Here is a 26,750-nt window from a genome sequence, read left to right as displayed (position 1 = left end):
GCCAAGCCAATAGATATGTGGTTCTGCACATGTGGGCTTATACTCTGGTGTAACTAGAAATTAAACACTCTGAAAACCTGAAATGTATATGGATACACAGATTTATAGAATCCCTCCCATGTTTTTCTATATTTTTTTATATTTAAGAAGAAAAGTATATGGAAGTGATCCAGATGTCTTTCTGAAAGTGCAATTTTAGATGGCAGGTTTCTTTTTAAAAAAGAATGAGGTTTTTTTATGTATTTCAGTTATTAATATAGACTCTGTTTCTAGCAATTAGCAGTACAATCCAAATCAAGCCTGCCTCTGAGTATTTTATTGCTTCTCTTGAACAGGAGACAAATGAGGTGGCGTCCTCTGCCCCACACTAACATGACAGCCTGGCTTAAGAAGGAATACTAGAAACCATTGTCCCTGAAACCAACTGTGGAAAACAATGGAGAATTAAAACAAGTGGACCCTAGCAAAAATAATTAGTGTTTTTTTCATATCTGAACTGCAGAAAGTATAAAGCTCCATTTGGAGTGCAAACCTTCAAAATTATTTCCTTTTAAACACTTAGAAGTATTAATATCACACAAAAATAATTTATGAGCAAGTTTTATTTTGACAGCCTCTCTCAGCTCAACTCCCTTTGAATCTCTCCTTGGGAAGAAAGACCCCATCAGAGACTGATCACTTGTGAAGTTTCTAGATCTGAAGAATATTAAAACCCAAGCCCGGCACAGATACCCCAACCCTTGCAAAATTCACTGGGCTCTACTGCTGTGAAACCAAAGCGCCCTTCACACCGTGAACATACAATTGGCTTGGTCTTAATTGCTAAAAATGGCAATTGATAGTAAAATTAAATATATAGAACTGACAGAGGACGTGGTTGCACCAGGAACTGGAGCTAAACCTTACATGATGAGCAGCCCTGAGCTATGCCATAGCACAATCTTGACCTCTAGTGGTTAGAAAGTAGTATGATCCTTGATGTTTACTACAAGTGCTCCTCAAAGAGGAGTGATGGCTGAGAAAGGGGACTACCAAACAAGAGTATTAAAAAGATCTCTTAAGGGATGAGTCTCGACAATAGGATTTTTGCAACAAAGCCACAGGAGAAGGTCTGCGTGAACACTGCCGAAGACAAATTTTGCTAGCAACGTCAGTACTTGAAGCAACTGGGGGGAAAGTGGTATTTTTTGCATTAGAAATCTTGAACTTCAGAGACGACTCTATAGAAAGACATTGCAACATCACATAAAGAGAATTAGGACTTCAAAAAGGGGAGTGAGCATTTGGTCCTTCTGAAGCCCACACAACAAAGAGATTCGAGGCTTGATTCCACTCTTAGATACGCCCATTTATGACATAAGTTACTCAACTAAAGCGTAATGAAGTTATAACACTGAACCCACTGGAAATTATACCAAAAGCAAGCCCACTGTATTCATTAAAATCTCTCAAATTTATGTAATCTTTTTTCCTCTAGAAAGGGAAGAAATCAAAGAATGGGAAAATGCAAAGTTTTGGATAAAACTTTGTGCTTTAAACGGATCATTAAACAGGGTGTAGCAAGATCACAGCAGAAAAAGTGGTCATGGGAGAGGAAAAATCTGGACTAGTACAAGCTGAAGGATGCTGCTGCCAGCTCTGAACTTCACTGCTGAAGCCCTAAGCATGTAACATTCGGCATTTTAGGCTGAACACAGAATTAGTCGCAACAGAGGACCCTGTGGACCTGTTCTCACAAGACACATTATCTTACTCCTTCACCTCTTTTCAAACTAGAGGTGTTAATGTCATCCTTCACCTCTGGCTATGCTAACAAGAGAAGCCCAGTAGTACATGACATCTATTGGCCAGATATCAATATTGCTAAGATCCAAAGCAAATATTGGTAAGACCTGATAAATACCAGTATTGATAAAACCTCCAATTCAAGAAAGTCTGTCCCTCTAGAAAAAAAAAATAAAAAAAAGTCACTCTAGGCCAAGGAGTTCAACATCCAAATTCAAACAGCACGTTTCGCATTTTCCATACATTAAACATATATAAACTGAAGTTTATCAAGAGAAAAATTTTGGTCTGAATTAATGTCCAGGGACCTACTGGGAAAAAGAAAAAAAAAAAAAAAAAAGTCCCACCTTCCAGAGATCCACAAAAAGTAGCCAGAGAAACACTCTCCAAATGCATAAAAGCTTTGCAGCCCACCAAGAGCAAGTTTTATCTTTAGGAACTTGAGGGGAGGGAAAAAACCTGCAAAAATAGAAGAGATCTTCTACCGATTTCTACCTGGAAGACCAACAAAGGGCCCCAAAGTAACCCATTTGCTGTTTATTCCCTTCCAGCACACTGGTGCACATGGCAGGACAAAACCCCCATCTCGCACAGCCACCGCTCCATCGCCGCACGATGGGCACAGCCCATCAATAGCCGTTGGGGAGCCTGAGGAGTCAGTGTGATACAAGCAGAGCCCATAACCTAGGTGTTATGCTGGAACAACACAACGTACACGCCAGAAATAATAGTAATTGCTTTTCCATTATCGGGAGGGCATTTCCCCCACCCCCACTCTTGGCAGGAAACAATCTGGACTGAAGTGACCTATAAGTGAGAAATATCAAATTTTCTTTAACTTAGGCAGGCTTGGGTGAAGTCACCAAGGTTTCAGTTTCACCTTGAGCGAAAAAGAGAGCTGGGGAGAGGCCCAGAGGAAGCAACTAAGGAGAAATTTGGGCTTAACCGCCAAGGAACTCCCTGCTCCTACCCCCATCTCGTTACACGCACCTTCCTGGGCTGGGGGTGCAGTAGAACAACTGCAATATATTTGATGTCGCACATAAAGGATGAAAAATGACCTGCAGAGCAGACACATTTGGATTTTAATGTTCTGTTTCACATAAAGGCATCTGTAGGGAGCCCAATGAAGAGGCACACTTTAGAAACCACATCAAAGCACAGGCGACACTCCAGCGTGCCCTCTGAAAACAGAGGGGCCTGGGGCTACGGGGGAGGCGAAAAGCCCTCGAGAGACAAAAATCAAATAAAAATCCCCTTACCTTTTGGTGTGGTTTACTTGAAAGCAAGTGCATTTTTGTATTATTCTGTAAAATTGCCTCTATTATACAAGACTATCAATCTCTTGACTCTCTGCTTAATGTGACGATAAAAAAATAAAAAAAGGGGGTAAGAAACCAAATGTCTGTTCATAGCTAACATTACATTAGCAATAACACACAAAGCGTTTGGTTCACATAGCTGAAACTCCCTCCAAGCACAGCTACTTTCCTCATCCATGTGATTAGCACAGCAGCCTGGCAGCCTCCTTGCAGCACAGGAACACCCTACACTGCTCTGACACGGCAGAAATCCCAGTCCCCCTGACAGCAATGCTATTTCCAGACTGGTTGATAGAAGAAGCAAAGGCAGCTTTCCCCCTCAAGGTTCAAATTTAGGTCAGTGACCTATGTTTGCTGTTGTAACTGGACTGGGGTTGGCCATCGGGCAGTTTAGAGACCTTCACCTCTACAGCTGAGAAGCTGGTAGGTTTTGTTGGCTGAATGCAACCAGAAGAATCAATCTCTCTTGCTGTTGTTCCTTGAGAAACAGAGAAGAAAAGGAACGAGGGGGAAAATGCACTTCTATCTTTATCATGTTTTCTCTCCCCAGCCATCCGCTTTTTTTATGTTACCTGTACACCACTCCGCCAAGTGCTCGACCTTGCAGGACATGGCTTTGGGGGTCTTCCCCTCAAGCCTGTCCTACAGGAGTCCTAAAAACAAGTCCTCAATACTTCCCAGTCGATCCTGCAAGCTTTGGAAGAGCGACTCTACCTTCACCACCCATCGCAATTCAACCAAGTCAACCCAACGCACCAAGCTCACAGACCTGACATTCTGCATGAGAAATTAAATGTATTGGCTTAAAATGAAAACACTAGTGACAAAGAGTAGTTGAATTTTTCAAAGTAACCTGACTTCTTGTGATCAAGCAAACACAGCCCCAAACTTGCAACCCACAACTTCATAGCTAAGATGGGGAATGACACAGAGTAGCAAAGCAGGTCACAGTCTCCTCCAGGCTCTGCCTTCAGAAGTCATCCCCACCATAAGGGAAAGTTGTTATACCACCTACATGGGGAATGAGTTCCTTTAAAACTCAAATAGGTTTTTATAGGGTTTTTATAACTTCACCTTGTTTTCTGCATCAGTTTGCCAATGTTGATGGCAAGCGTGTCTTACCTCCCATCACCTCCACCCACCAATGAACTGACAATATTTACTTTTTAGAAGAATCTAATTAGCTCTTTCCTGATGAGACAGTAGATAAGGCACAGCAAAAAACGAGGTTTTATTATTTAAAAGCACTTGAAGTACTGCTGTGGTTAGCTTCAGTGGTTTTGATTAGTTACTGCACATTTGCTGCTGTGATTGTTTTATAGATCCCTCTAATGGGCTGAGACACAGAACTTTAAAATATCGTTTCCCAATATCCCTAGGAATGGGATACATATTCCTTAAACAATATCACTAAAAAAAAAAAAAAAAAAAAAAAAAAAAAACAGACGGACAAAGGGGGAAAAAAAAGGTTTTGTTTCCTTCCACTGTATATTTTACAGCCTCCTTTGCAACATTTAACAAGGGACATAAATGATTTTTGAAAACACAACACCATTTATCACTGCCTCTCCCAAGAAAACTACGAAATGCTAATTGATTTCATAATTTGCATATTTGATTTTTCTTAAAGATGAAAACAAAACAAAAAAAAAAAAAAAAAAAAAAAAAGAAAGCAGCAGACTGGCTACAGGGGAAGAAAAAAAGAAAGTTAATAAAAAATGACAGTAGGGCTGGCTCCCTGCCAAAGACCCATTTGAAAGTTATAAAATCCCCCTCCGATCAGATAAAAGCACGGATTATTATTGCAAGGTGTAAACTCAACACACTGACACAGCTTCTGGTTTGAGTTTTAACGAAAAGCCCATCGCTTGTCAAGATGATAAGAGTTTTTGCCTATCTGCTTTCTCAGTGTTAACTGGTTATCAGAGAAAACAATTTGTCGGAGGTTTGTCTGACAAAGTTCACCCTCAGCACAGGAAACGACAACCAAGAATGTGATGATTTTTTTTTCCCCTTGATACTTGGTCATTAAATAAAATAAGTTTAGAAATGCTGCATTCAACAAGCTTTCTCTCCCTGACATCCTGCACAGACTTTGCTTCAACCTCCCACTCCTCCTTCCCTAAAAATGATCCTTCCACCTCAGCCCACCCAGTGCTAAAATCCAGTTCACAATATTGATATTCCCCAATATCACTGTCGGTCAAATATAAGTTTTTGGCATCAAGAGTGCAATGGGGAACATGCAATTCTCCCTTTGCTTTTGCCTTCACCCAGTGATTTATCCTCACCCACAAGACAAGGTCAGCATTATTTATATCCTCAGTGTTCATTCCAAGAGTAACCTGGTTAATTCAGCATTTTATATAAAACCTACTAAACCTCAACCGTTCTGTGGAGAAGCTCCTGCAGTTACAGTACTTGGAGAAAGGAATGATAGAGACTGCTTTCCTAGAAGCTGTAAAAAGTTTATCACATTAGCATTGATAAAAAGACTTATGCAACAAGTCCTCCAGGTCAGCTGTACAATAGAAGACCAAAGGCCGTTTTTTTAAGAAGTCCTTTATTGAGCAAAGTGTTGATTTACACTTCTGTGTGATCTAGCCTCAAGAACAAGATATCTGCAGGGAGGCATCAAAAGTAGCTCAGTTATGTGATTACAAAGTTTATTTATCACATTTACACGGAGTGGAGAAGCTGAAAATTAGATAAGTGGACTAAAAGCTGTAGGAGGACGGCTGTTCTACAAAGTATTTCAAACACATTAAAGACCACGGCCCTGACAACTCCACAGCTCGGGTCTTTGTTTAATCAGCCCCAAGCACCTGGGGAGCCGGGCTGAGACAAATACTTTACTGCTCGCTGTTAAGCAACTGGATGCACATTCTTTGATTAACTTTTACCAACAATTTAAAATTCCTTTTTAAATGCTGAGCGCCTTCGTACAAAATCCCCTGCTATATGCCATACTATAAACCACGCTCTGATGTTGGGGGTTTTTTAATGCTGCCTTTTCATATAACATTGAAGAGGCATCTTCTCTCCCTGACTAGACTTAATTATGACTCAAAGCGCAAGTGGAAACTCCCACACTTTGGTTTAACCTCTCGTTAGCCTAATTGCAACCAAACCGAACGCTATGCAGTAAGAGAGGGAGCAGCAAGGTAATCACAACCAAAACTGGTCACAGGTGAGAGGGTCCAACTCTCACCCTCCCCGTCCCAGAATGACTCAGGTGCACACAACCGTGCAGGACCAAGCCTCAGCTTTAAGTACGCTCTCAGGCAATGGGGACTAGTAATTATTTTCTAAACGAGGGTTTGTTTCAACACGCTCTCTGACAATCAGGGCATGACGGCAGTAATAGGTTTTGGTTTTTCTTTTTTTCACTGAAACTATTAGAAAGGAAAAATCCAGACAAAAGGCTTGCTTTCCCAGAGACCAACGTCAGAAGAAAAGGGGATGCAGATGGAAAAGGGAGGAAAGAAGTAAAAAGACAGTCTCAGGCTTTGACTTAAGGACACACCATACCCCATGCTTGCTTGGGCTCAGTGCTTCCATGAAAGATAAGCACAACAAAGCACTGAGCTTGCAGCAAGCAGCCAATATAGCACCAAGGAAATGTCCTCCTCTGTCTGAAAGACTCAAAGAGGTCTCCAGCCCCCAGTGCCATCAACTCAAACATGGGAATATTCCCATCTCAATAAGCAAAGCCTGCAGGCAGCTCCAGCAGCAAGTGATGGCACGCCAACCCTCACCTCTCTTTAAATTGACTTGGGCAACTCTCCAGTTGTTGTCCTACACCTCCAACCTTGCCCAGGGAAGTTGCAACCATCACACCTATGGCAATTTAGAGTAAAAAGAAGTGGTGGATTAGATCTCACAAAAGGTTGAAGGCGTCTTGGGACTGTGAAGTTTTCAGGGTAATTCTGGAAAAACAATTACAGCATGCTTACAACTGCTGCTTCACCTTGGAGATACCACTGCCTGAGGTCTGACACGCTACAGGGCCCTCACGCACTCTCATAAACCACGGTAAGGCAAATGAAAAGGTTTGCATAAGCCATTTCCAACATTTCTCAATGATTTTACTCTCATTCCTCCTTCCCACTGCCTAGGGGGTACAGGCCATTTAAAGCTATTGATATACTAAGGAGCGCACTACCTAATACCCCCTTTTTACATGTTAAGAATTGCAACAGGGGAAGGGTTGCTCACTTAGCCAGGACGGCAAACAAGGATTATAGCTCTTCAGTGCTTGGGTCTCTGCTCCATACCTATTTACCTTGACCACACTAACCCGCAAAAAGTTATACGGTGAAAAGAGCGTTAACCCTCATAGCCTGGCCTCAGATTAAACCCTTATATTCCATTCTCTGTGGGAGTTCCCAAACCGCTGTTTCACACACGCTCTCTCTGGGCCTTGTCAAGCGTTTTGGAGATAAGTTTCCTTTCAAGATTCTGCTTTTGTTTCCATTTATCAGTTTGGTTTGGTTTTTTACAAGATTCTGAGAAACCAGTGACGTTCAAAGCACCTATCTTAAATGGTCCCGATTACACTGGAAAAAACAGAGACTCATCTAAATACAAGGACAAAACCCTGAGTGGTTAGTCCTGGACAAAACATGGGGGTTTTTTTTGTTTTCCACAAGGCAGCTTGTCTTTTAAATCAGATCTGGGAAGATCTGCACAGCAGATACTCTTTAGGATCTAACTCGCCATCCAGATCTGCAGTCTGAAACTATCCTCAACAGTACTCACAACAATCTGAGACAACAGGTTCCACAGCTGGTCCTCAACTGCATCAAAGCAGTGGGCAGCATTTCACCAATTCAAGCAAGGGTATGGATCTTTTCTTCCATGAGACAGAAACTGTACTAATACACTCTCGGCAATAGCTCAAGATCATGTCATCCAAGACATCAGCACCGATGACTCACCTGTTCCGAGATGCACGCAAAGGCACTTTCACAGACTCTTACGGGCCCTGAACTCCATGCCCTGACAATGCAACGGATCACACCAAGATGAGAACCGAGTTAGATGGGCCAGGAGTGTTAAGGACAGCAAAGAACCACAATGGACAGTCTAAGGGGGCATGCTCCATCACTAGAGACAGGCTCCATAACATCAATCATGTCCAGGAAGAACCTGAGAGACTAGAAGATGTCTCAAGAGCCTTGCTATCCTGTTTTCTATAACAGAGAAATGTGTTTCCAATGGTAGGCTAAAGATGCTGACCCAAACTACTGTCCACTTCAGAGCAGGCAGTATTATATGGATAACCTTAAAGCTACGGACCAATATACCAGAAAGATAAGCAGCAAGACAGGACAAGGATCACAGCAGTTAAAGACTGAACCCAAAAAGCTAAAAAAACTCTGAGTTCATATCTCTTGGGGAACAGACAGCAGCAGTACCTCCACCTTCAGAATATTAAAAAAATTATTAAAAAAAAAAAGAGAGAGGAAAAAAAAAAGAAAAAAAAATCCTTCTTGGAACAAAGATTTTTTTCATTCTGTTTAGGAATAACCCCATGTTTGGTATTTTTTTTAATAAGAAAGCCACAAAGCAGATGCCAAAATGGCTGAGCCACAAAGACTAGCTTTTCTTGTTAAGAACTAAATGGCTTTTTCAAGAATAATCATCTTCTCTATGATCCATGAGCTTTAGAGTAGCAGCAGCAGAAAGCAGAACATTATTTTGTTATTTCTGGTTTTAATTAATCAGAAAATTAAATAGTCATTGCTTCTCCAAGCATGCTGACTATAAGGGGTATTTAATCCCCATATGAAAAGTTTCACTGAAAATGACGTTACAGAAAAACTTAACTTTAATTTGGCTTCCTTCATTTCACACAGATTCTTCTGACACTGTGGAATACTCTGTTGATAAACAGGTTTTTTCTAAGCAGTTTTTCTCCAAGGATAAAACTGCTGGGCACGAGGCTTGGGGATTTAGAGAAGAGATTACAGGAGAGAAGAATGGAATTACACATTCATCACACAGTATTACTCTTTAAAACCCACTCTCCAAACTGAAATGATTTTTGTGGTCTTTTTTTTTAAACACAAAAAAGAATTTAGTCAACGTATTACATAATTCTTCTCTATCACAGTATGTTCCCAAGATTTTTCTCCCCACATCGATAAGTAATAGTTTGCTTGTATCACAATTGTTAGCACTGAACCTAGATAGACTGTAAATACACATAGATAAATCAAAACTTGAGCTCATCTTGCTTCTGTAAGTTGACATAACATTCATCCTTTAATGCGCCAGAAGTTATTGCTGAATTAATTAAAATTATACATTAATAACGTCTATATTCAGAATGTCTAAACTTTCAAAATTCTCAACCGGAAAATAAGGCAAGTCCCTAAATCTGCTATTTACTGGACATGATCTGCCCTCTAAAGGCTAATGGGGAAACTGCAGAGAACTTTTCAGCCAGAGATAAAGACCTCAAAGTCTTACTTTCTATTTCTTTACCTCCCATCCCTTTCCCCAACAATCTACCTACTGTTCAACCACTCAGGAGGATGCCAGGCTCAACCTGACCAACACCGGCTTGAGCTCAACCCACACAGCGACAATCCTGGCTTCAATAAACTCAAAGAAAACTCTAGCATTGCCTTAATGGGGCCTGGATCTCACTCCTATAGGTACAATTTTCTTCAGTGCTGACAGAAAGATGAGTATCAAGCATAAATAAGATTTAGTCAGACACCAGGCTATTTTACAGTTCAATAAAATTTTGCAAGTCATTGGCCAGGACAACTGCCCCAGTGTTGCAGCGTGACCCTACCAGTTTGCTAACAATATACGTAACGTTTGACCAAACCACTCAAAAAAAATCCTGCAATTGAGTCTTTGACCTCAATACTGTTGATGTTTTCATCTTAAAGAAGTGGGAAGCTGTTACAGCGGCCTTTCTACTCCTTGTTTCAGAAGAGACAATGTATGTAGTCATTCCAATCCCCAGAGCCATCAGCTCCTTCCAGACTGATGGGCCTCAGTAACACCTCTTGTACCACAATGGTTTTTTGGTTATTTGAAGCCCTGTTCCTCTCAGTCAAAATGTGCTCGTCCCCCACATCCCAAATAAAAAGCAAGAGATCAGCACTGCCACTCACATGCATCTTTCGTTCCCATTATGTATTATTTAATAAACTCTACTTATAAATTCAGAAAGCATGATCTTGCATAAAGCATTTACACAAATTAAATGCATATTTCATAGAATAAATGTTTTAATATTGCGCACTGTGCCTTTACATTCCAATTACTCGCTACCAGTACAACACAGAGTAAAAGAGGAACCATGGTAGGACCACTTCTGCACAGAAGCAATCACTTGAATTTCAATATGTTAATTGGCCATAACAAAACACATTCCTAGCTTGGAATCCCGTAATCGCACTTTGTGTGAGATTCATTATAGTGCAGTCAAATCACTTGTGTAAGATCAGGAATGGGGGTTTGGATCTAAACATCTTCAAAGCCGCATGCTTACTTCTCCCTCTGAACTACTTATTCAAGGATTCTAAATGGGAGCTGAGGTGTTAATATCCTAAATTGACAGTAATGGCATTCGCAAGCATTACATACTTTCCAAACAGGTTGCTTTAATTAGGGTACCTTATTAAGGATTAGAATAATCCACTATTCTGGATTGAAATTTTTGGCTAAAGTACCTGCCAAAGAAGATGTGATGTATGACATTAGACCATCTTGCCTGCAGACACAGTGCTGGAAAACAATTTTCTGTTGAATTTCAGCTGAATTCACTGAAGTCATCATTGGGGTTTATAAATCAGCAGTGCTCTTCGGTCACAAACTTCCTTCAGAGCAACATGTGGTACACAAGCAAGGAGTCCAACCTGGAGGCATTTTTTCAAAGCCCTAATTCTGCTTCCCTCCCCCGCCAAATACATTTTTTAAAGAATATTCAAGAAGAAAAAGAAAACGCCCAGTTTCCAGGGCGTCATTTCTTATCCCCATAAAGTACTTTACTATGGTTTAGATTTAAAGACTGAAATTTCAAACCATTTCACCATTGCCACACTTCTAACTGCATGGAAGTAATAGCAAAAAAATGACAATGAGAAAAAAGAACAGAGGGAGGGAAGCACACATTTAAATTATCTGGAATAGGAAACTACCATCTCTGCACAAACAAGCTTTAATCCCTCAAGCACCAAGCAACTCCCATAAGCTTCCACGAAGGTCTTCTGCACTTTAATCCCTCTTAGAACATTACAGTGAACTAATCCATTTAATCATGCTTCCCTAACAACCTGTTTTGAAGAAAAAAATTAAGGCAAAGGATATCTAATGTAACATGCACTGCTGGTGCATTTAGGTAGAGGTTTCATCTAAAGACACCAGTGAGTATTCCAGCAGGAACACATTGTCACTATTGTACAGACGTGGTGAAAAAATCTCTGCTGAAAAAAAAAATATTAAAATATTAAAAAAAAAAAATCCAAGTAACAAAAAATCCCATTGACTGAGCCTAGATTTGTAGGACTGAAATGCTAAGGAGTTTTTCCAGGGTGTCAGAATTAGCAGAGCAAGATCCAGCATTCCTACCTACCAGCTCTCCAGCCCTTCTTCTGGCCACCAGGTAAGACATCCTTCCCACACTTCCAGGCCCTGCTTGCCTACATTTAAAACTCACAGACTTCAAAATTACAATCACATTTTTAAAAGACCAAAATAAATAGCAGCTTGCACAAAAAAAAGGGCAATTAGAAAGTTAGCGTTCCTCCAACTTCTCGTTAGTAAAAGTTTTATAACCCTCCAACATGTGGCACTCCGGCATAAAACCTGGCAGAAGGAAAAATGCCCTTGTCTACCTTTCATAAATATAGCAACATTTCAGCGTTGGCAAAGATAGCCTGGTTCCTATTACTAGCTTTTTTCCATTTTAAATTTACTAGTTAATTTTATAGAAACAAATAAAGGGACTTGCATATTATAAATCTATTAAGGATAAAAAACATAACTCTAAAAAAAAAACCACAGAAAAATCTCACACCTTCTCTCCAGCCCCTTCCAATTTTAATTTATATACCTTTTAAAAGAAAAAAAGTGCCTCTCAATTGAGCTGGGAGGTCTTCCCTTAATCTCCCAACTGGCACATGTGTGTTGTTCATACCTCGGCAACATGGAGCTTCATTGACCCATCACTCTTTCACAGGTAACTAACTCCACCTGCTATTGACAAAAAGGGGGAAATTTATTTTTTTTTAAGTGTATTTTTATCTATCCCCAATATGAGGTTGGTAAGGGAAGCTGAAGGACAAAATTCAATAGGGTTTCAACTGTTATGCCTCCATCTGGAGTTAATGGGGTTGCACCTGCTTTTCATAAGGTGTGAACGTGACCCCCCAAAGTGCTCAAGTGAGATGCCGGTACTGCCTTGAACCAAGCTAGCACTAGGGAGGTATCTCCATTAGGGATAAGGTCAGGAAACAAAACACAACTTTGTATCACAAGGAACACATTAGATTAAGAAAAAAGTCATTAGAAGTAAATACAACCAACCGTTATTGTTTTCCTCCAGCATCAGTCAGATTTTATGCTCGCAAAAACTCAACTGAATTTGCTAACCAGCAGTTACAACAGAGCGACAGGGAATTATCCAGACAACATGTGGTAGAGCAGCGGGTGAAGCAGGTTGAGCTGTGCTTCAGCTCATGGCTGACTTGGCCATTGCTCTCCTTTGGGGACTTCACGGCCTCAGAAGTTCCTGGGAAGTGTTCCTCACCACAGGACCAATCTGGTCTGCACATGGGACTGAGTAACTCTGTGGGACTAGTTGGGGCGGTAGAGGATGACAATGCAGCCACCATGATATTTATAGGAACATCTTCAAAAACAACGGTTTGAACAGTTTGCATGGGGCAGAAGTGTGTCATCAATTCCAGCACTGGGGCATGGATTAAATGGGAAAAAAAATAAAGAAAAGGCGGGGGAGAACAAATAGCATTGCTAGCACATGTTTCTGCTTCAAAACGCTCCCTGGACCGTATTTTCAGTGTGGCTTTAAGTAACATCTAAGCCTACAACTGATTTCCAGCTCATCAGATTTGCCTTTTCTTCTGACTTTTCGCTACCGATCCAGGTTTTACATGTATTTTTACAAGACAGGATAGGCATACGCATTCATATGCTAGTATCTGAACTACAACCACATCTTCTAAAAGCAGTAACCAGCCACTAAGCCACTGGTTAGAGCTTTGTACAAAGGGAAGTGAAGAACCTGAGGCTCAACTGAATTTCTAAGTCATGTTTAGTCTTCTAAATTTCATTTCTTTTTGGAAGAAAAAAGGACAACACTTTTCTTAGCTCCTGGGTATTGTTACAGAGATACGTGTTCACTTGAAACAGGGCAGCCTGTCACGTTCATCTCAGAAACACAAAACTGGAATTTTTTAGGCAATCAGAGAACAGGTGAGCAAGAAAAATAATGGGAGACAGAACTGCAGGTAACAAAAAGAAACCTTTGTGCCTTGTTCCTCACCCATCTGCAGCAATGTTGGATATTAGCACATTGTCCAGAGCTCCCACGGGTAGGTACAAGGAAGAATCACACCTAAAAACAACCTTTATTTTTCCCCTAGCAGAGTGACTGGTAGATCCCACATGAGAACAGCCCCAAATACTTGCTGCTGCAAATAATCAGAAATTCTTCAAGGACCTGGAACCTCCACATCCTTCAAATAAATTCCAAACTGCCTTTTTTCCCCTTTCCAAGTAAAGTGGAAAAAAACCATCCTCCCATCTCCCAAACTCTTACTAGTGTTCTTCTTAAAATGCTTTGGAGATACTTCAATAGAAATCACTGAAGAAATATTAAACAGAATTTCATCCTAAAGCCTTGCAGGTCATTTGAGGGCTGGATCCATGACTGCATTCATATTTCATTCTGTTTGCTTCAGAAGTATGTTGAGAACTTCAACATAGTGGCTTTGCCAGTCTTGCACTAGGGTGCACTACATACCTCCTTCCCTACATATTTAAACTACTTTGTGAGCTAAATCACAGATTCTCTGTGGTCACTTTTACCTACTTTTTAAGTAAACGTAAAGTAAAATTTGGCTGTATTTCTATGATGCATCACTACCAACAATCAAGCCTAAGAGCTAACACAGTGTGATTTTTCAGCTCCTGAAGCAGGCTAACAAGTCTGACACTAATGAAAAAAAGTATGTCTGAGCACAGTTGCAATGCGAGACACTAAAAAACAGCAAAAATATGCTACCCATTTCTTCCTTAGTATAAGCACACTCCAAAGATCTGCATTGACTTTGTAGAACTACTGCAATTAGTTTTAAATGATTAAGTGAAAGACTCTGACTCTGTCCAAGTCACAGAGGATACAGACACTGATTTCAGTTACTGCTCTGCTAATTGAAGTACTGCTCAACCCAAAGTTAACTTAGCGTGCAGCTAGTAAAATGTCTGATTCTTTTCCTTTTTCCAGCAATGTTTTAAAAAAAACACATTATAAAAGTTAGCATCATGCTACAGAACTACGCCCAGAAACACTGGGGTGAATTCTCTGCTGATTATTTTTTCCTTAAGTTGAAACATACACCTTGAGTAGCCTTTCGCATACACTTATTTAAGGAAGTATGTTATATATGAAATATGAACTTTCTAAGTTCACCTTGGAAACCAGACTCGGGTTCTCATCTTGCCTCCAGGGAAGAAAGAGCAAGGAATGCTAAAAAGACAGTCCATTTAATGCTAGGGAGAGTTGAGAAAGATGAAGGAAAGAGTAACTCATGTAATCCTGTAGAAGACTTCAAGCACTTAATGATGTTTCAGGGCTCAAAACCCACATGTCTCACTTACAGGATCCACACCAGAAATGAGCAGGTATCCAGGTCTGACGTAGAATAAAACTAATTTTATTTCCAATAATTTCACTTTTCAGTTAAGTCTCTTCTAACTGACTGCACTCTCTGAAATTAACAGTATGTTTTTCAAACACGTCTTCTTTATCACTGATAGTGTCTGATGTTTATAGTTAGTACCAAGGAACGGTATGCAGAGAGGCTCTTGCTTATACTTATTGCTTTAACAACCAAGGTCAGCTGACTTTGTTATTGCCCCATTGGAAGGTTGGAAGTGGAAGAGCACAGAGGGGTCACACCTGTAGGGAGGAGCGGACAGGACAGATGACCCAAAACTGACCAACAGGGTGTTCCATCTCATCTGCATCACACTCAGTATAAAAGCTGAGGCATCAAACGGGTCACCCTCTTTCTTCAATGGCCAGCATCCAAGGAGGACTCCGTCTGTTCGTCTGCCTTTGATTCCGATCGGTGTGTTCCTGAATCCAGTTCCCATCTGCCACTGAGTCCAGTCTGGGATTTTTCCCAGTGCCTGCTGGTGACATGTCTGTCAGCTTAAGAGCTCAGTATTGCTTTTGTATACATTTCATTATTTTCTTATTAATGTTTTTTTTCTTGTTATTTTTAATAATTCATTAATGTTGTTAATATTTCATTAAAGTTATTTCTTTTTTTTTTTTTCTTCAACCCATAAATCTCTCTCTCTTCTTCTCTCTTCCTTCTTTCCCTTCTGGGAAGGACAAGGGGCTAGTGGAGAGCATATGTCACTCGAACACCAGTACTGAAATTTCCTTGTAAGGAGGATCAGGCCATGCTGACTATTGTATCTTCATAAATAAGTACTTTTTCCAAATATTCACAACACCGTCTTGGCCAGAGTGTGATATTCCAGTATCTGCTTGAACATCAGTTGACCATCTTTGTGTCGGGACTCCTGAAGTCCTGGGATAAATGGGTGGTGATTGGCCATTCCTCCTGAAGGAGACTGTTGTTGTGTAGGGTGTGTGGATGAGTCCCCATTGCTCTGTTTCTTCTGGCATTCACCCACCTGTTGAGCCACTTCTCTACTCAGCATTGCTTAGGTCTTTCCCAATTTTTTTTCAGCTTTCAGTACAAAATTCCCTTGTCGTGTTCACAGACCTTGCATCGCAGCTCAGCTTGTCCATCCCTTGTGATGAAGACCCTTGTCTTTTCTGTCCTTGTAGAAGGCAGTGTTTGCGTTGGTGGTCTATTTATCTTCTTGAACTACAGCTACTGTTCCTGGCTTCCTCTGCAATCTTCTAGACCCAGTCTGTTGATGTGTGATGTGTGGGTTCACTTAGCACCACTTAAAATTTCCATTTGTTCGCAGCATCTCTTTCGAAGTAGTGCAGTTCTGTGTCTTAGACCAGGCAGTAGCCCTGGTCAGCAAAATGTGCTTTAAATTGGGCTGTTGCCATTACCCTTGAGGAGAGTTTATTGATAACTTCCCACAGTAGCACCTCATAAGCGCGAGGGCTCTAGTTTTTCCTTCTGTTTTACATTTAGCATGCTGGAATAGAAATTTCCTCCCCCAATTAGGAGAGCAGCCAACTTCCTTTTTGCACGTTGTGTTGCAGCATCTCTCAAGGTTATTTTTAAAACCGTGTTTTACTCTGGCTCTTGGTGGCAGGAGGTGATTGCAGCACAGGAGTTATGACCGAGGGGCAGAAATCCTGCCTGGTGTCTGGTAAGTCTGGCTGCTTGGAAGAAGACTTAGCATCATCCTTCCATGTCCCTTGGGACCAGCGAGGGGACTGTGTCCTTCCACAGCCCCTTTTATCTATCCAGTTAGTTGTAGAAATTTAATCCCCTGCTGTATTTGATAGTGGTTTTTACCCTCCCTGAGTACCAAGAGTAGCATTTTTGAATATTTTGATCATGTACAGCCACAACTGACACTGCTAAATAGCTGAAGGACGTAAAGACATTTAGACAGGTAACATGCATAGCCTAATTATTTAATCTTCAGCTCCAGTTGTGTTTTCAGTCCTCTAACAGCATACGGCAGGAGTATGCAGCAGCGTAGGTGAGCAGTTGGGTCATTTGCTAGGTGGGCTGATGCTGTGTCATGTGGTTTTGTGCTTTGTGTTACCTTCATCAATCTTATTAATGCATCTGGCCATTCGTGTTTGAACTTGTGTGTGCAAAACAGAGAAATCACATTTGGAGTTTTAAAAATGTTTCTTATCCAATCAAAACTTTGAATTTCTTCATTGGAATCCTCTTTTTCTTCATTGGAATCTTCTTCTTTGTAATTATTTGACTTTTCCAGTTGCAAATGAATTTTTTAGGTTAGGGAGCTGCAGGAACTTTCTGGTGCTGTCTGTACGTAGGATGTTGGCCTATCCTCCTATGTGCAGGATGTTTCTCCTCTTGGCTCAACACAGTAGCACATGGCCCAGCCATGGCGATCCTCCTGCAACAAGGGTGAGCTCCCCATGAAATCTAGCATGTGAAAGAAATTTGGGGTGACTGCTTTAAAAGGTAAAAATAACCATTGGGAAGAAGGGCTTTTGAGATGTTTTTAAGAAAGCTTTTGTTCTTGTGTGAATCTGCCTCCAGGGAAGATAGTGGTGGGTGGGTTCCTGCAAGGTATTCTTGAATATGGTAAAAAAGGTTAGAGGATTTTATTGTCTCATGTCTAAAGATAATACAGGGGAGGGAAAATCCTGTGCTATTGAGTATGGCTTAGCACATTTTTAGCCATGGAAAAAATGTATCATCCAATTAGAGCAGCAGGCAGGCTTATTTCTTCTCTTCCTTCCTCTTATCCCCACTATCTGAAGAAATGTTCACATTTTGCATTCTTCTCTATGTGGGTAAGTGCCTAGAAAAGTCCTGACCTCTTACAAGTCAAGGCTGATGATGAATTTTTATTTTTTTTTCCCCAATTTTCCTTGTTTCATTAAAATGTTTCATCCAGAATTTTGGAAGAAAAGAATTGCTCATCTGAGGGTTCAGAAGCTCTTTGCTTGTAATAAAAAATGCTGATCTAACTGTCCTTCATCTGCCCAGGAGACAAGTCTGTCTCTTCGGGATTAATGATATACTGCTTTGCAATTAGTCCTTTGCCCTGATTTGAAAGTAAATCCCTGCTTCCCTTTCTGTTGCTGGAGTGAATGTTCAGTATAATTCATCCATAGCCACCTCCTATTCTGCAAACTCTTTTTTTCTGTAATGCAATGCTAGACTTTTATTTTAGTAGTGCAGCTTTGCGGTTCAGTACATCACCAAGCCAACGTCAAGAAAAATGTCTGTCTGAATGTAACTCAGGGCTCTCAGTACCATCACTCAGGTCATTAATTTGAGTAACTTTCTATTCTCATGGAAGGATCTTAGGATTGAAGTAGCTGTTGTGCAGGTACCTGGTGTGGATTTGAGATGGGATGACAAGCGTCTCCATGGATGTGAAGCCTTTTGGCAGGTATGGTCTATCACAGTCTCCCAGCACGCAAGGGAGTACGGTTTGCTTGCTGTGCTAGGAGGTGGTGTAGAAGATAAAAAAAGGATTGTCCAGAGACCTGGAAGCCACCTCTTGAAGGTCCAAGGATGGTACAGGGTAATAACTGGTCTCTGAACTCTGGTAGATCTAACCTGTGTCATGATTTAGGCTGGGCAGGAATATGAGTTTGATGAGATATTAGGACTCTGAATCGCAGCATCCTTTTGTCGAACACAAGCCACTTTGTTAAACAAGTTCTTTGGGTCTGTATTAAGAACAGATCTTGAAGCAGGAGAAGGAACGCGGGGTGGGGGCACTACATCTGGGCCATGACTAAGACCATTCCCATGCCCCAAGCCAACCCTTCACAGGATGACCGATGAAGCAATTCCCCACAATTTTCTTTTGCCATAAAGAAAGCCTATTTTCCCACAATCCTGAAGCCACCATATCTGGGACCAATATGCTTTCTCAATAGCAATAATAAAACTCTTTTCATCCATTTCTCCAGAATAGGTGGCAAGGGCCATTCAAAATGACCAATCCTACCAACTGAAGGATCCTAGCACCCACGTCTTAAGATCAACTCCCCAGCTCCACCACAAAGTCAAAGAAAACAAGTGACTACAGATCCACTCCAAGCTGTGGCTCACGTACTAGCTTTGTAGGTCTTCTGGGAAGAGTTACCAAAGATAAAACAATCTTTCCATCTTCTGATTTAAAAGGGACTTCTGTGTTATGTCTGTCTTAAAAGCCAGTATAAATTTGCATTTATCCCTGAAGGCTCTTAGTACCAAAGGGTTCCCATTGGGTTTTAACAATGCTACTGCCCTTTTTCATGAAGCAATGATAAATTGTAGCTCTCTTGATGGATGCTTATCCTCTACAAAAGTCAACAGCAAAAATGCAAAACGGATACTGAGCATCACGAAGTTCTTACAAAATTGTTCAGTCTCCTCAGCAAAACATGATTAATAACTCAGCAACAAGTAATGAAGGCGCGTTGAAAGAGATACCAATCTCAACATAAAAGCCAGCTCAGGTTCCTCCCAAGCCCTTTTAGCAAAATGGCTCTGCTCTTCTGTAGGGCTCTCAGCAGAGATTTCATCACCAGCTTTGTCAAGAATGCCTACTGTAAAGGCTCTAGACGAAAAACAATAAAAGGAAAGGCAAAGAAGTTAAGGCAGTTCAGATTCTAAGAAGTCACCAAACTATTGCTCATGCAAACTTCAGAAAACCATTCATCTTTCAAATGGAGCCACCAAAAAAGGCATTTCAGTGGCTCTGACACAAAATCCTTGTGGGAGGTCTAGTGAAAATTTTCAGTGCCAAGGATTTAAGAAGTCGCGAGAAAGATAACACTGCTTGGCAAGATCACCCAAGAAAAGCAGTCGTCTTTTTAAAGGAGAGGACTAGGGCACAATTCCTTCTATGCATTTATAGCCAGAGGCAGCTTAGCCTGGCTAAAGCAACAGGTATAGGTGGCAAGAAGACTCTGGGAAAACCACAAAAATTCCTGCAGACCTACTGGCCCCCAGCAAGACCAGGCATTAAGAGGTATGGGAAGTTATGCATACTGTATTTGAACCAACCCAAAACATTTCCTATTACAAAGGGGATTTGGTCCTCAGCAGAAAACCAAAATTGATGATGCTGGACCCTCACCCATTCACACGTTAATAAGTATTTTTTGATAATTACAGATGCTTTCTAAGTAGATTAAAGCCACCATTCTTAAAAGCAAAGAGATCCAAATGCAAGTTGAAACATGTTGCATCCAGCTGAGGACTGAGACCAAGAATCCCACTTTACTGTTCATGTCCCTCAAGAAACATGAAAACATGTTAACATCAAGTAAAAATTTCATATCCTTATCTGCAAGCATTGCATCTGCTGTGTGCTGCAGCTGAATGTCCAAGAGGCCCCTGAAAAACAGACATTTTCAATTGCTGTCAAACGCGTCTCACAAGAGAAATGACCCTGGAACAGATTAAAAGCAAAACTATTATGTGGATTTACCCGATCAGCACTCACAGCTAGAATCACATTCACTAGAAGTGTAGCAGGCTTCAAGCAACATGGAAACTACTTCAGTAGATTAACTTTCTCCTCTCTCCTTGCCTTTGGAGGCAACAAGCAAGAGAGCAATTTCCTATGGTGAAGCTGTCAGCTTGGGTATCCTCCACTCCACTGAGCCAAAGCCCAGCACTGAACTGCTTGCTTGATTTCACAGGATGATTTGAACCACGTGAAACACGTGACAGAAGCTTTGCACCCAGAAGCGCGACCACTATTAGCTAGCAGCTTTGCAAAGGTTGTCAGTGTCCATAGATAAGAAAAATTAACAAATCCACAGGCTCAGCTGCTATCTTTGACAGACTCCTATCAAGCAAGTCCTTCAATTCAGCCTCTACATCCCATGCATCTGGCAAAAGCTTGATGTCTAACCAGCCAACCTGCCTGCCCCAGCAGTTAAGATCAGCTGAAACAGGTTTCCTGGCTCAGCCCCAGAGCTGAGCAGGCACAGCAGTGATTGGTGGAAAAGGTTAAAGCAGAAGAAAGATGGGTAAACTCCAAATTTCCTCCTCTCACCCCATGTTTGCTTGCAGCAGAGAGAGGTTCCCCATTACCATGGTTTTCTCCCAGAACCCGACTTCTTTCTAGAAAGAAATATTTGCATTGGACACATGGCATTTTACAGAAACTGTGTCAGAATATCCTCCAACACTCTTCAATCTCCAGCTTGCACTAGATTGCAACAAAAAAATTTAACTCTACATATCTTACAAAGACACCTTTACTTGTTTCTATAAAGCAGACATGACAAATTTTGATGCAAAACCTGGGTTTGTTCTTTAGTTCTTTTTTTGTTTTTAATGACAACAAACAAATCTTGCACCAGGTAACAAGCCAATGACTAAAACTGTGAATAAGAACTACAAATAATAATACCAAGGACTGATGCAGTGTGGAAACTGTGCCTTAGTACTATGAACTAGGCATTTCTGTGTCTCACTGAGTTTTGAACGTCTCCCTCTATACGCACACAGCTCTCAATTTATATAAAACAAATGTATAAATACACTGGAAGAGTCTTTGAGGAGAATTGGTAACAAAAAAAGTTCCCACAATAAGCCAAGTGGCAGGAATCATCGGACACCGCTACAGAAGTATTCTTACATTCAAATGTACAGTAGGTTTTAATTATATTGCAATAAAGAGATATATACTAGAGCATTTTTTCTGATTTACTAGATTGCTTCTTTAAATTATAAACCAAGCTGTGTTTTTAAGAAAAACACTTTTTTAAAAAATAATTAAAAATAGAAACAGCACTGCAGCAAACATTTGGAAAATTTTCGGAGTCAATTGTTTATTGGGACTCCAACTGATTTTAATGAAAAATATGGTTATAATTTTAAAAAACACCACTTTTATGTTTTGCATAAGGAAAGTCCCTACAATGCAACCTCCAGGGCACTTTTTAAGGGGAAAAAAAAAAAAAGCTCAAATGGTCGCAGGGTGCTGTGGCCAAAAGCCCTCCTCGAAAACCAAAAGATGTGGGTTGCAAACTATTTCAAGTATCCACAACAAGTGAAACTGGATGTAGAAAAGTATGTTCCCAACATTTACTTCTGTTTATGGTGAAACTGGAACCAGATGACCCCTAACAACATATTGTGTGAACGGGTAATTAACCAGCTGCAGATGGAGCCCAACTGCTGATCATTTACATTCAGAGCACTGATCATTTCCATCCAGCTCAAGGAAAAGGTCAGCTGGGGGGTAATCTGGGATGGTCCCTCCCATCAGAGCCTCCAAATGCATCCCCAATGCTGCAGGCTTGATCCAGCCAGAGTTATCTGTACTGCATAGCTCCAGGAAGAAATGCTGGCTTGGGGCAGGACATCTCATTGGGGTTCCACTGCTGGAGGAGAAGTTCAGGTCCTTCTCCTACGGGTGGCTGTTGCATGTTGGTTCTCCCATACAGTTTCCCTGCCTCACCTCTGCCCTCGCAGCCCTCCTTCTGCTTGCTCAACCACAAATGCTATCCCAGCCTAGTTTCATGTTGCTGTAAAAGGTCACAGGAAAGATCTGCAAGTGACACTAACTGATCTTGGACCAGCCTGCGATTATATTGCCTTGCTCTTCCACAGTAATCTGGGCTTTCCTCCACTTTCGCAGTTCATTCACACGAAATCTCCACCTTCCCTCTACAGGCACTGCCTCCTCCACCAGCTTTGCAGAGCACACACGAGGCAACACCGTTTTCTCCTGTCTCCCTTGGAAACTCATGCCCACCACTCTGACATGGACCCCACAGCACTTCCAAAGCCAGTGTGAAGGCAACGTTTTATCCCAAGCTAATGCAGTGCTAACCTTGGGGATATAACACACCACACAGTAAGTTCAGCAGGAGCTGTGTTCAGACATCAAAGGGCTGGAGATGATCCCTCTTCACTACACAAGCACCATCTGCTAAATGCCAATAAACCCCTAAATCAGTATCCTCTCTCTTAGTGCCCATTTGGAAAAAGAAAGAGCTTTTAGCCAGCAGCCATGTTTTATCCCACTTTTTTGATAGCTAAAATGCAAGTCACCATAATTTGATCACAACTTTATATGCACCACAAAAAACATCTAAATTAGGAGTAAAATAGCACTACCAAAACTACACATATATACACATGTATGCATAACACACACATATATACACACACACACACTTTTTAAAAGGGACAGTTTCATCAAGCTGAAAACAATTACGAGCTAAATCAGTTGGGAAAAAGAACGTAATCAGAAAAATATGAAGACTAATTGAAAATTGTTTAAGAACATTTTAACTAGATGCTCCAAAAGCCACAATCCCACAACTGAAAAAGGCAGCCACACTAGTTAAAAGGCAACCTGGCTCAGACGGAAGTTAAGGAGGCTATAAAAAGAAAGAAAGAGGGAACCCGACAAATGGAATAAAGGGAAAATGCTCAAGCTGACAAACGAAAATCTGGTGTTAGGATGTGTAGATAGCTGATATGGGAAGCAAGAGGATACATGAAGAAATCAATGGCTGGTTGAGTTAATATTATGAGTGATTTCTTTTTTTTAAGCACATTAAGTGAAAACAGTTCAATGGATTCTTCCTCTAGCAAAAGGAAGGGGTATATTTTTTCCTGTGGAAATGCAGAATCGGCAACGATTTGTTCAATAGTATCTCATTCCGCGCTGCTAAGGGCAGTCATCATGTCACAGACACGCAAAACAGTCATCCTCTTGCATTACTATGCCATGAGATGGCAGGTGGGATAGAAAGCCATTTTTAGGTCAGTAGATAGTACAATTCAGAGGTACAAGCATGGAAGTTTTGTCATGACTTCTAATATACAGGATTTAGTTCTGGTGTCCAAATTCAAGAAGGCTGGTGAAAAACTGCTTGTTTTATACCTCAGCAGAAGACCAGATGGGAAAATTTGGAGGTTTTACTTCAGTAAGCAGAACTTGACTGTTTTCTTCCACTGCAGCAAAGGTTAGTGAACTGTAAGTACTCAGCCAGGGAACTTGGGTTTGCAATTTAGCAGCACCAAATCAATCAAGAGTATTTCAAAGAAACCCAAAGGTAGACTAGAAATTAGGTCCATGTTACTATCAAAGAGAGTGAGTAAGTGAACAGACACATCAAGTGCAAGGTACCTTAACATTTGGAGAGAGCAGAAGACTGAAGAATATCTTGGCAATTATTTTCCACTGATTGTATCTGCAATCCTTAGGAAACGAAGGAAAAAAACATTAAAAAGAAGAGGCAACAACAACAAAGCAGAGAAGACAGAGAGCAGACAGGCAACAAAAATTCATGAAGAGTAGAATTAAACAGCACAGAAACCTGCCAATGACACCAAATTAAGGTATATGCACAACTGAAGACAACAAACTTCAAGGGAATTTTAAGTCCTGGGCAATATGGGAAATTAAATCCACAACTGATATACTTGGAAGAACTGGTCAGGGGACACAATCAGAAAAGACCGAAAGGTTAGGAGGGACAGAAAGGTGAAGTATCCACCTGGGACCCAAGAGAGTTGTGAAAGCTGAAGGATGTACAGTCACTAGAGATGAGAGTAGAGCATGACTTGAGTGTCCGGGAAAGCAGCTGGTGCAGAGCTACAATTGACAAAATGAGTTGCCCAGCTCTTCAAGGACCACGGAGATCCATTAGTACCCATCTACAAATTAAACAAAGCATGGGCCTCCAGAATGGATCAACACAGCACATGGACCAGAAGGGAGAAGGAGCAAGGAAGAGATTTCTCTTAAGAGCTCTGTTAGGTAACAAAATCATTCAACTAGTATTGCAGAAATGCCAAGTTTTCAAAGCCTATGGGATGAGAAAATCAACAGCGTTGGACCTTGAGTTATTTCACTACCTTTAGTAAATATATCTGGGGACGACTTAACACCCATTGTGCCCTACCTGGGTTTAGTCTGTTGTCCTCTCACGTTTTGTGACCATTTAAAGGTAATTAGTAATCTTCTTGCTTAAAATGAACTTTTCCTATAAAAAAAAACTGTTGCCCTTTAAGCTGCCCAATCACCTTGGCCCGCACTGAGAGTGAGCAGACAACCCTTAAGCCTCAAAATGGTTTGTTTGGGGCGAATGAAATGTGCGCAAATATATAGAGTAACAAAGAGTGAAAATTCAGACAAGGGCACAAATGTAATGTCTCATCTTTAATGGTACCATGTGAAACCAGGCAACAGTAATAATTCAACAAGAACGAATATATGCCAGAGTGAACCAAAGAAATACTTTCCTAGTAAGCCACACTGTGGTGCGTACGATGCTGCCCTCTCCCCCCAAGGTCAGTCCTCTTCCATGAGTCAGAACTTGATTCATTTTCCCATAACACAGCAAGTTTAACAATCCAAGAATTTTCAAGTTTCATCAAAATCCATAAACACTTTTTATTCTATCCAGAAGAACATTGAACTTGGCGGGACAGAGTACCACAGCAGTGGCCCCAAGTCAAGAAAAATCCTCTTTTGAAGAGTCAAAACATCTCCCAGGAGTTAAACGAAGTAGGTCTGGAAAATGGGCATCTACTCTAAATACAAATATTCTTCGTCATAAATAAAATAACAATAAAAAGCTTGTAATTGTTCCACATTTACATTAACGACATGTTAAAAACACATCATCCTATTAGGTGAGTGAAGTTATCCGGATCCGACAAACTGGCAAACCGAGGCACATGTGGATTAATAACTTGCCCAAGGCCACACAACGAGTGCTATCAGAGTCAAAATCGGAACACCAAAAATCCTTGGCTGCTGGAGCTGTGTTCAGCTTATTTTTTCTTTAAACTCTTCTTTTTTTTTCAATTTGGTCTTTGCCACAAGAAGAAAAACACGAAGTCTGAATCTATTATTCCTATAGGCATAAAATTTTAAGAGATCACAGCAGTCGGTTAGTCTGAGATCTTGAACAACACAGATGAGAAGTCATCCACTAATTAACAGCTACTTCAAGGTCAGTAGTTGTGGCTGAACTGGAACATAAGGCTTTTAGAAAAAACAAGTCATTCTGATTTTAAAGGTTTTTTATGGATGATGCAATGTCCACCACAAATCTTGATGGATTGTTCCAGTAGCTCATTACCTCCACTCCCATGCCTTTAGCCAGCTTTGACCTGTGCCATTTCATCTTATCAAGCCTTTGGCTGCTTATATTAAAACAGTAGCTACTATCAGTATTTTCTAACAGACATCCAGAGAAGTAAGGGTCACAATCCTCTTCCTTGATAAATCAAAGATATTAAGTTCCTCAAGCCTTGTATTGTAAATCCTGTTTCCTAACCCTGACAAAGATTCAATTGTCACATCTTTCTAGGATGACCGTAACTCTAGCAATATTAGGACAACATTTGTATAAAACTCTAATGCTCAATAAAGGCAAATACTGCATTGCATGGAGTGATGCTTTGCAGCTGAAATAAAATTAACACTTGCCATAACAATGTTCAATAAGGCCTGAACTGTACTATTCTACGTCCTGCGAGGTGCAGCAACTGGGGAGGTACAGGTCAAAAGATTAATTAAAAATTTTATTTAGAAGATAACACTCCAAGCACAGGTGTTCTTCTCTACCTTAATTTGTCAGAGAAAAAAAAAAAATAGGTCCCTCTGTTCCCATATGAATTTTGGCCATAAGGAAGCTCATTTCTTTAGGACACCCGAAGGTTTCCACCAGGATTGATTTCACATCAGAGATTTTTCTTTACTCTGTCCTACCCAGACAACCTACGTACACAGAGGCAT

At 40.8% G+C, this 26,750-nt stretch overlaps 1 protein-coding gene across 10 annotated transcripts in view; it reads right to left on the bottom strand.

Moving 5' to 3' along the window:
* The window catches only part of EXOC6B (exocyst complex component 6B), a 311,137-nt gene that overhangs the window by 165,341 nt on the left and 119,046 nt on the right, over positions 1–26,750 (bottom strand). For 6 of the 10 annotated variants that reach the window (XR_001411259.1, XM_014936006.1, XM_014936007.1 and 3 more), the window contains exon 7: positions 24,129–24,200. The exons of the other annotated variants lie outside the window; for them this stretch is intronic. Coding sequence is in view for 5 of the 6 variants with exons in the window: in XM_014936006.1 (XP_014791492.1) it covers positions 24,129–24,200 (72 nt within the window). In the remaining variant the exon portion in view is untranslated. The remainder of the gene's footprint in view (positions 1–24,128; positions 24,201–26,750) is intronic. 10 annotated transcript variants of the gene reach the window in all.

Source organism: Calidris pugnax, unplaced genomic scaffold, assembly GCF_001431845.1.
Source record: "Calidris pugnax isolate Ruff unplaced genomic scaffold, ASM143184v1 scaffold14, whole genome shotgun sequence".
NCBI classification, from domain to species: Eukaryota; Metazoa; Chordata; class Aves; order Charadriiformes; family Scolopacidae; genus Calidris; species Calidris pugnax.
This window is presented reverse-complemented; position numbering and strand designations above follow the sequence as displayed.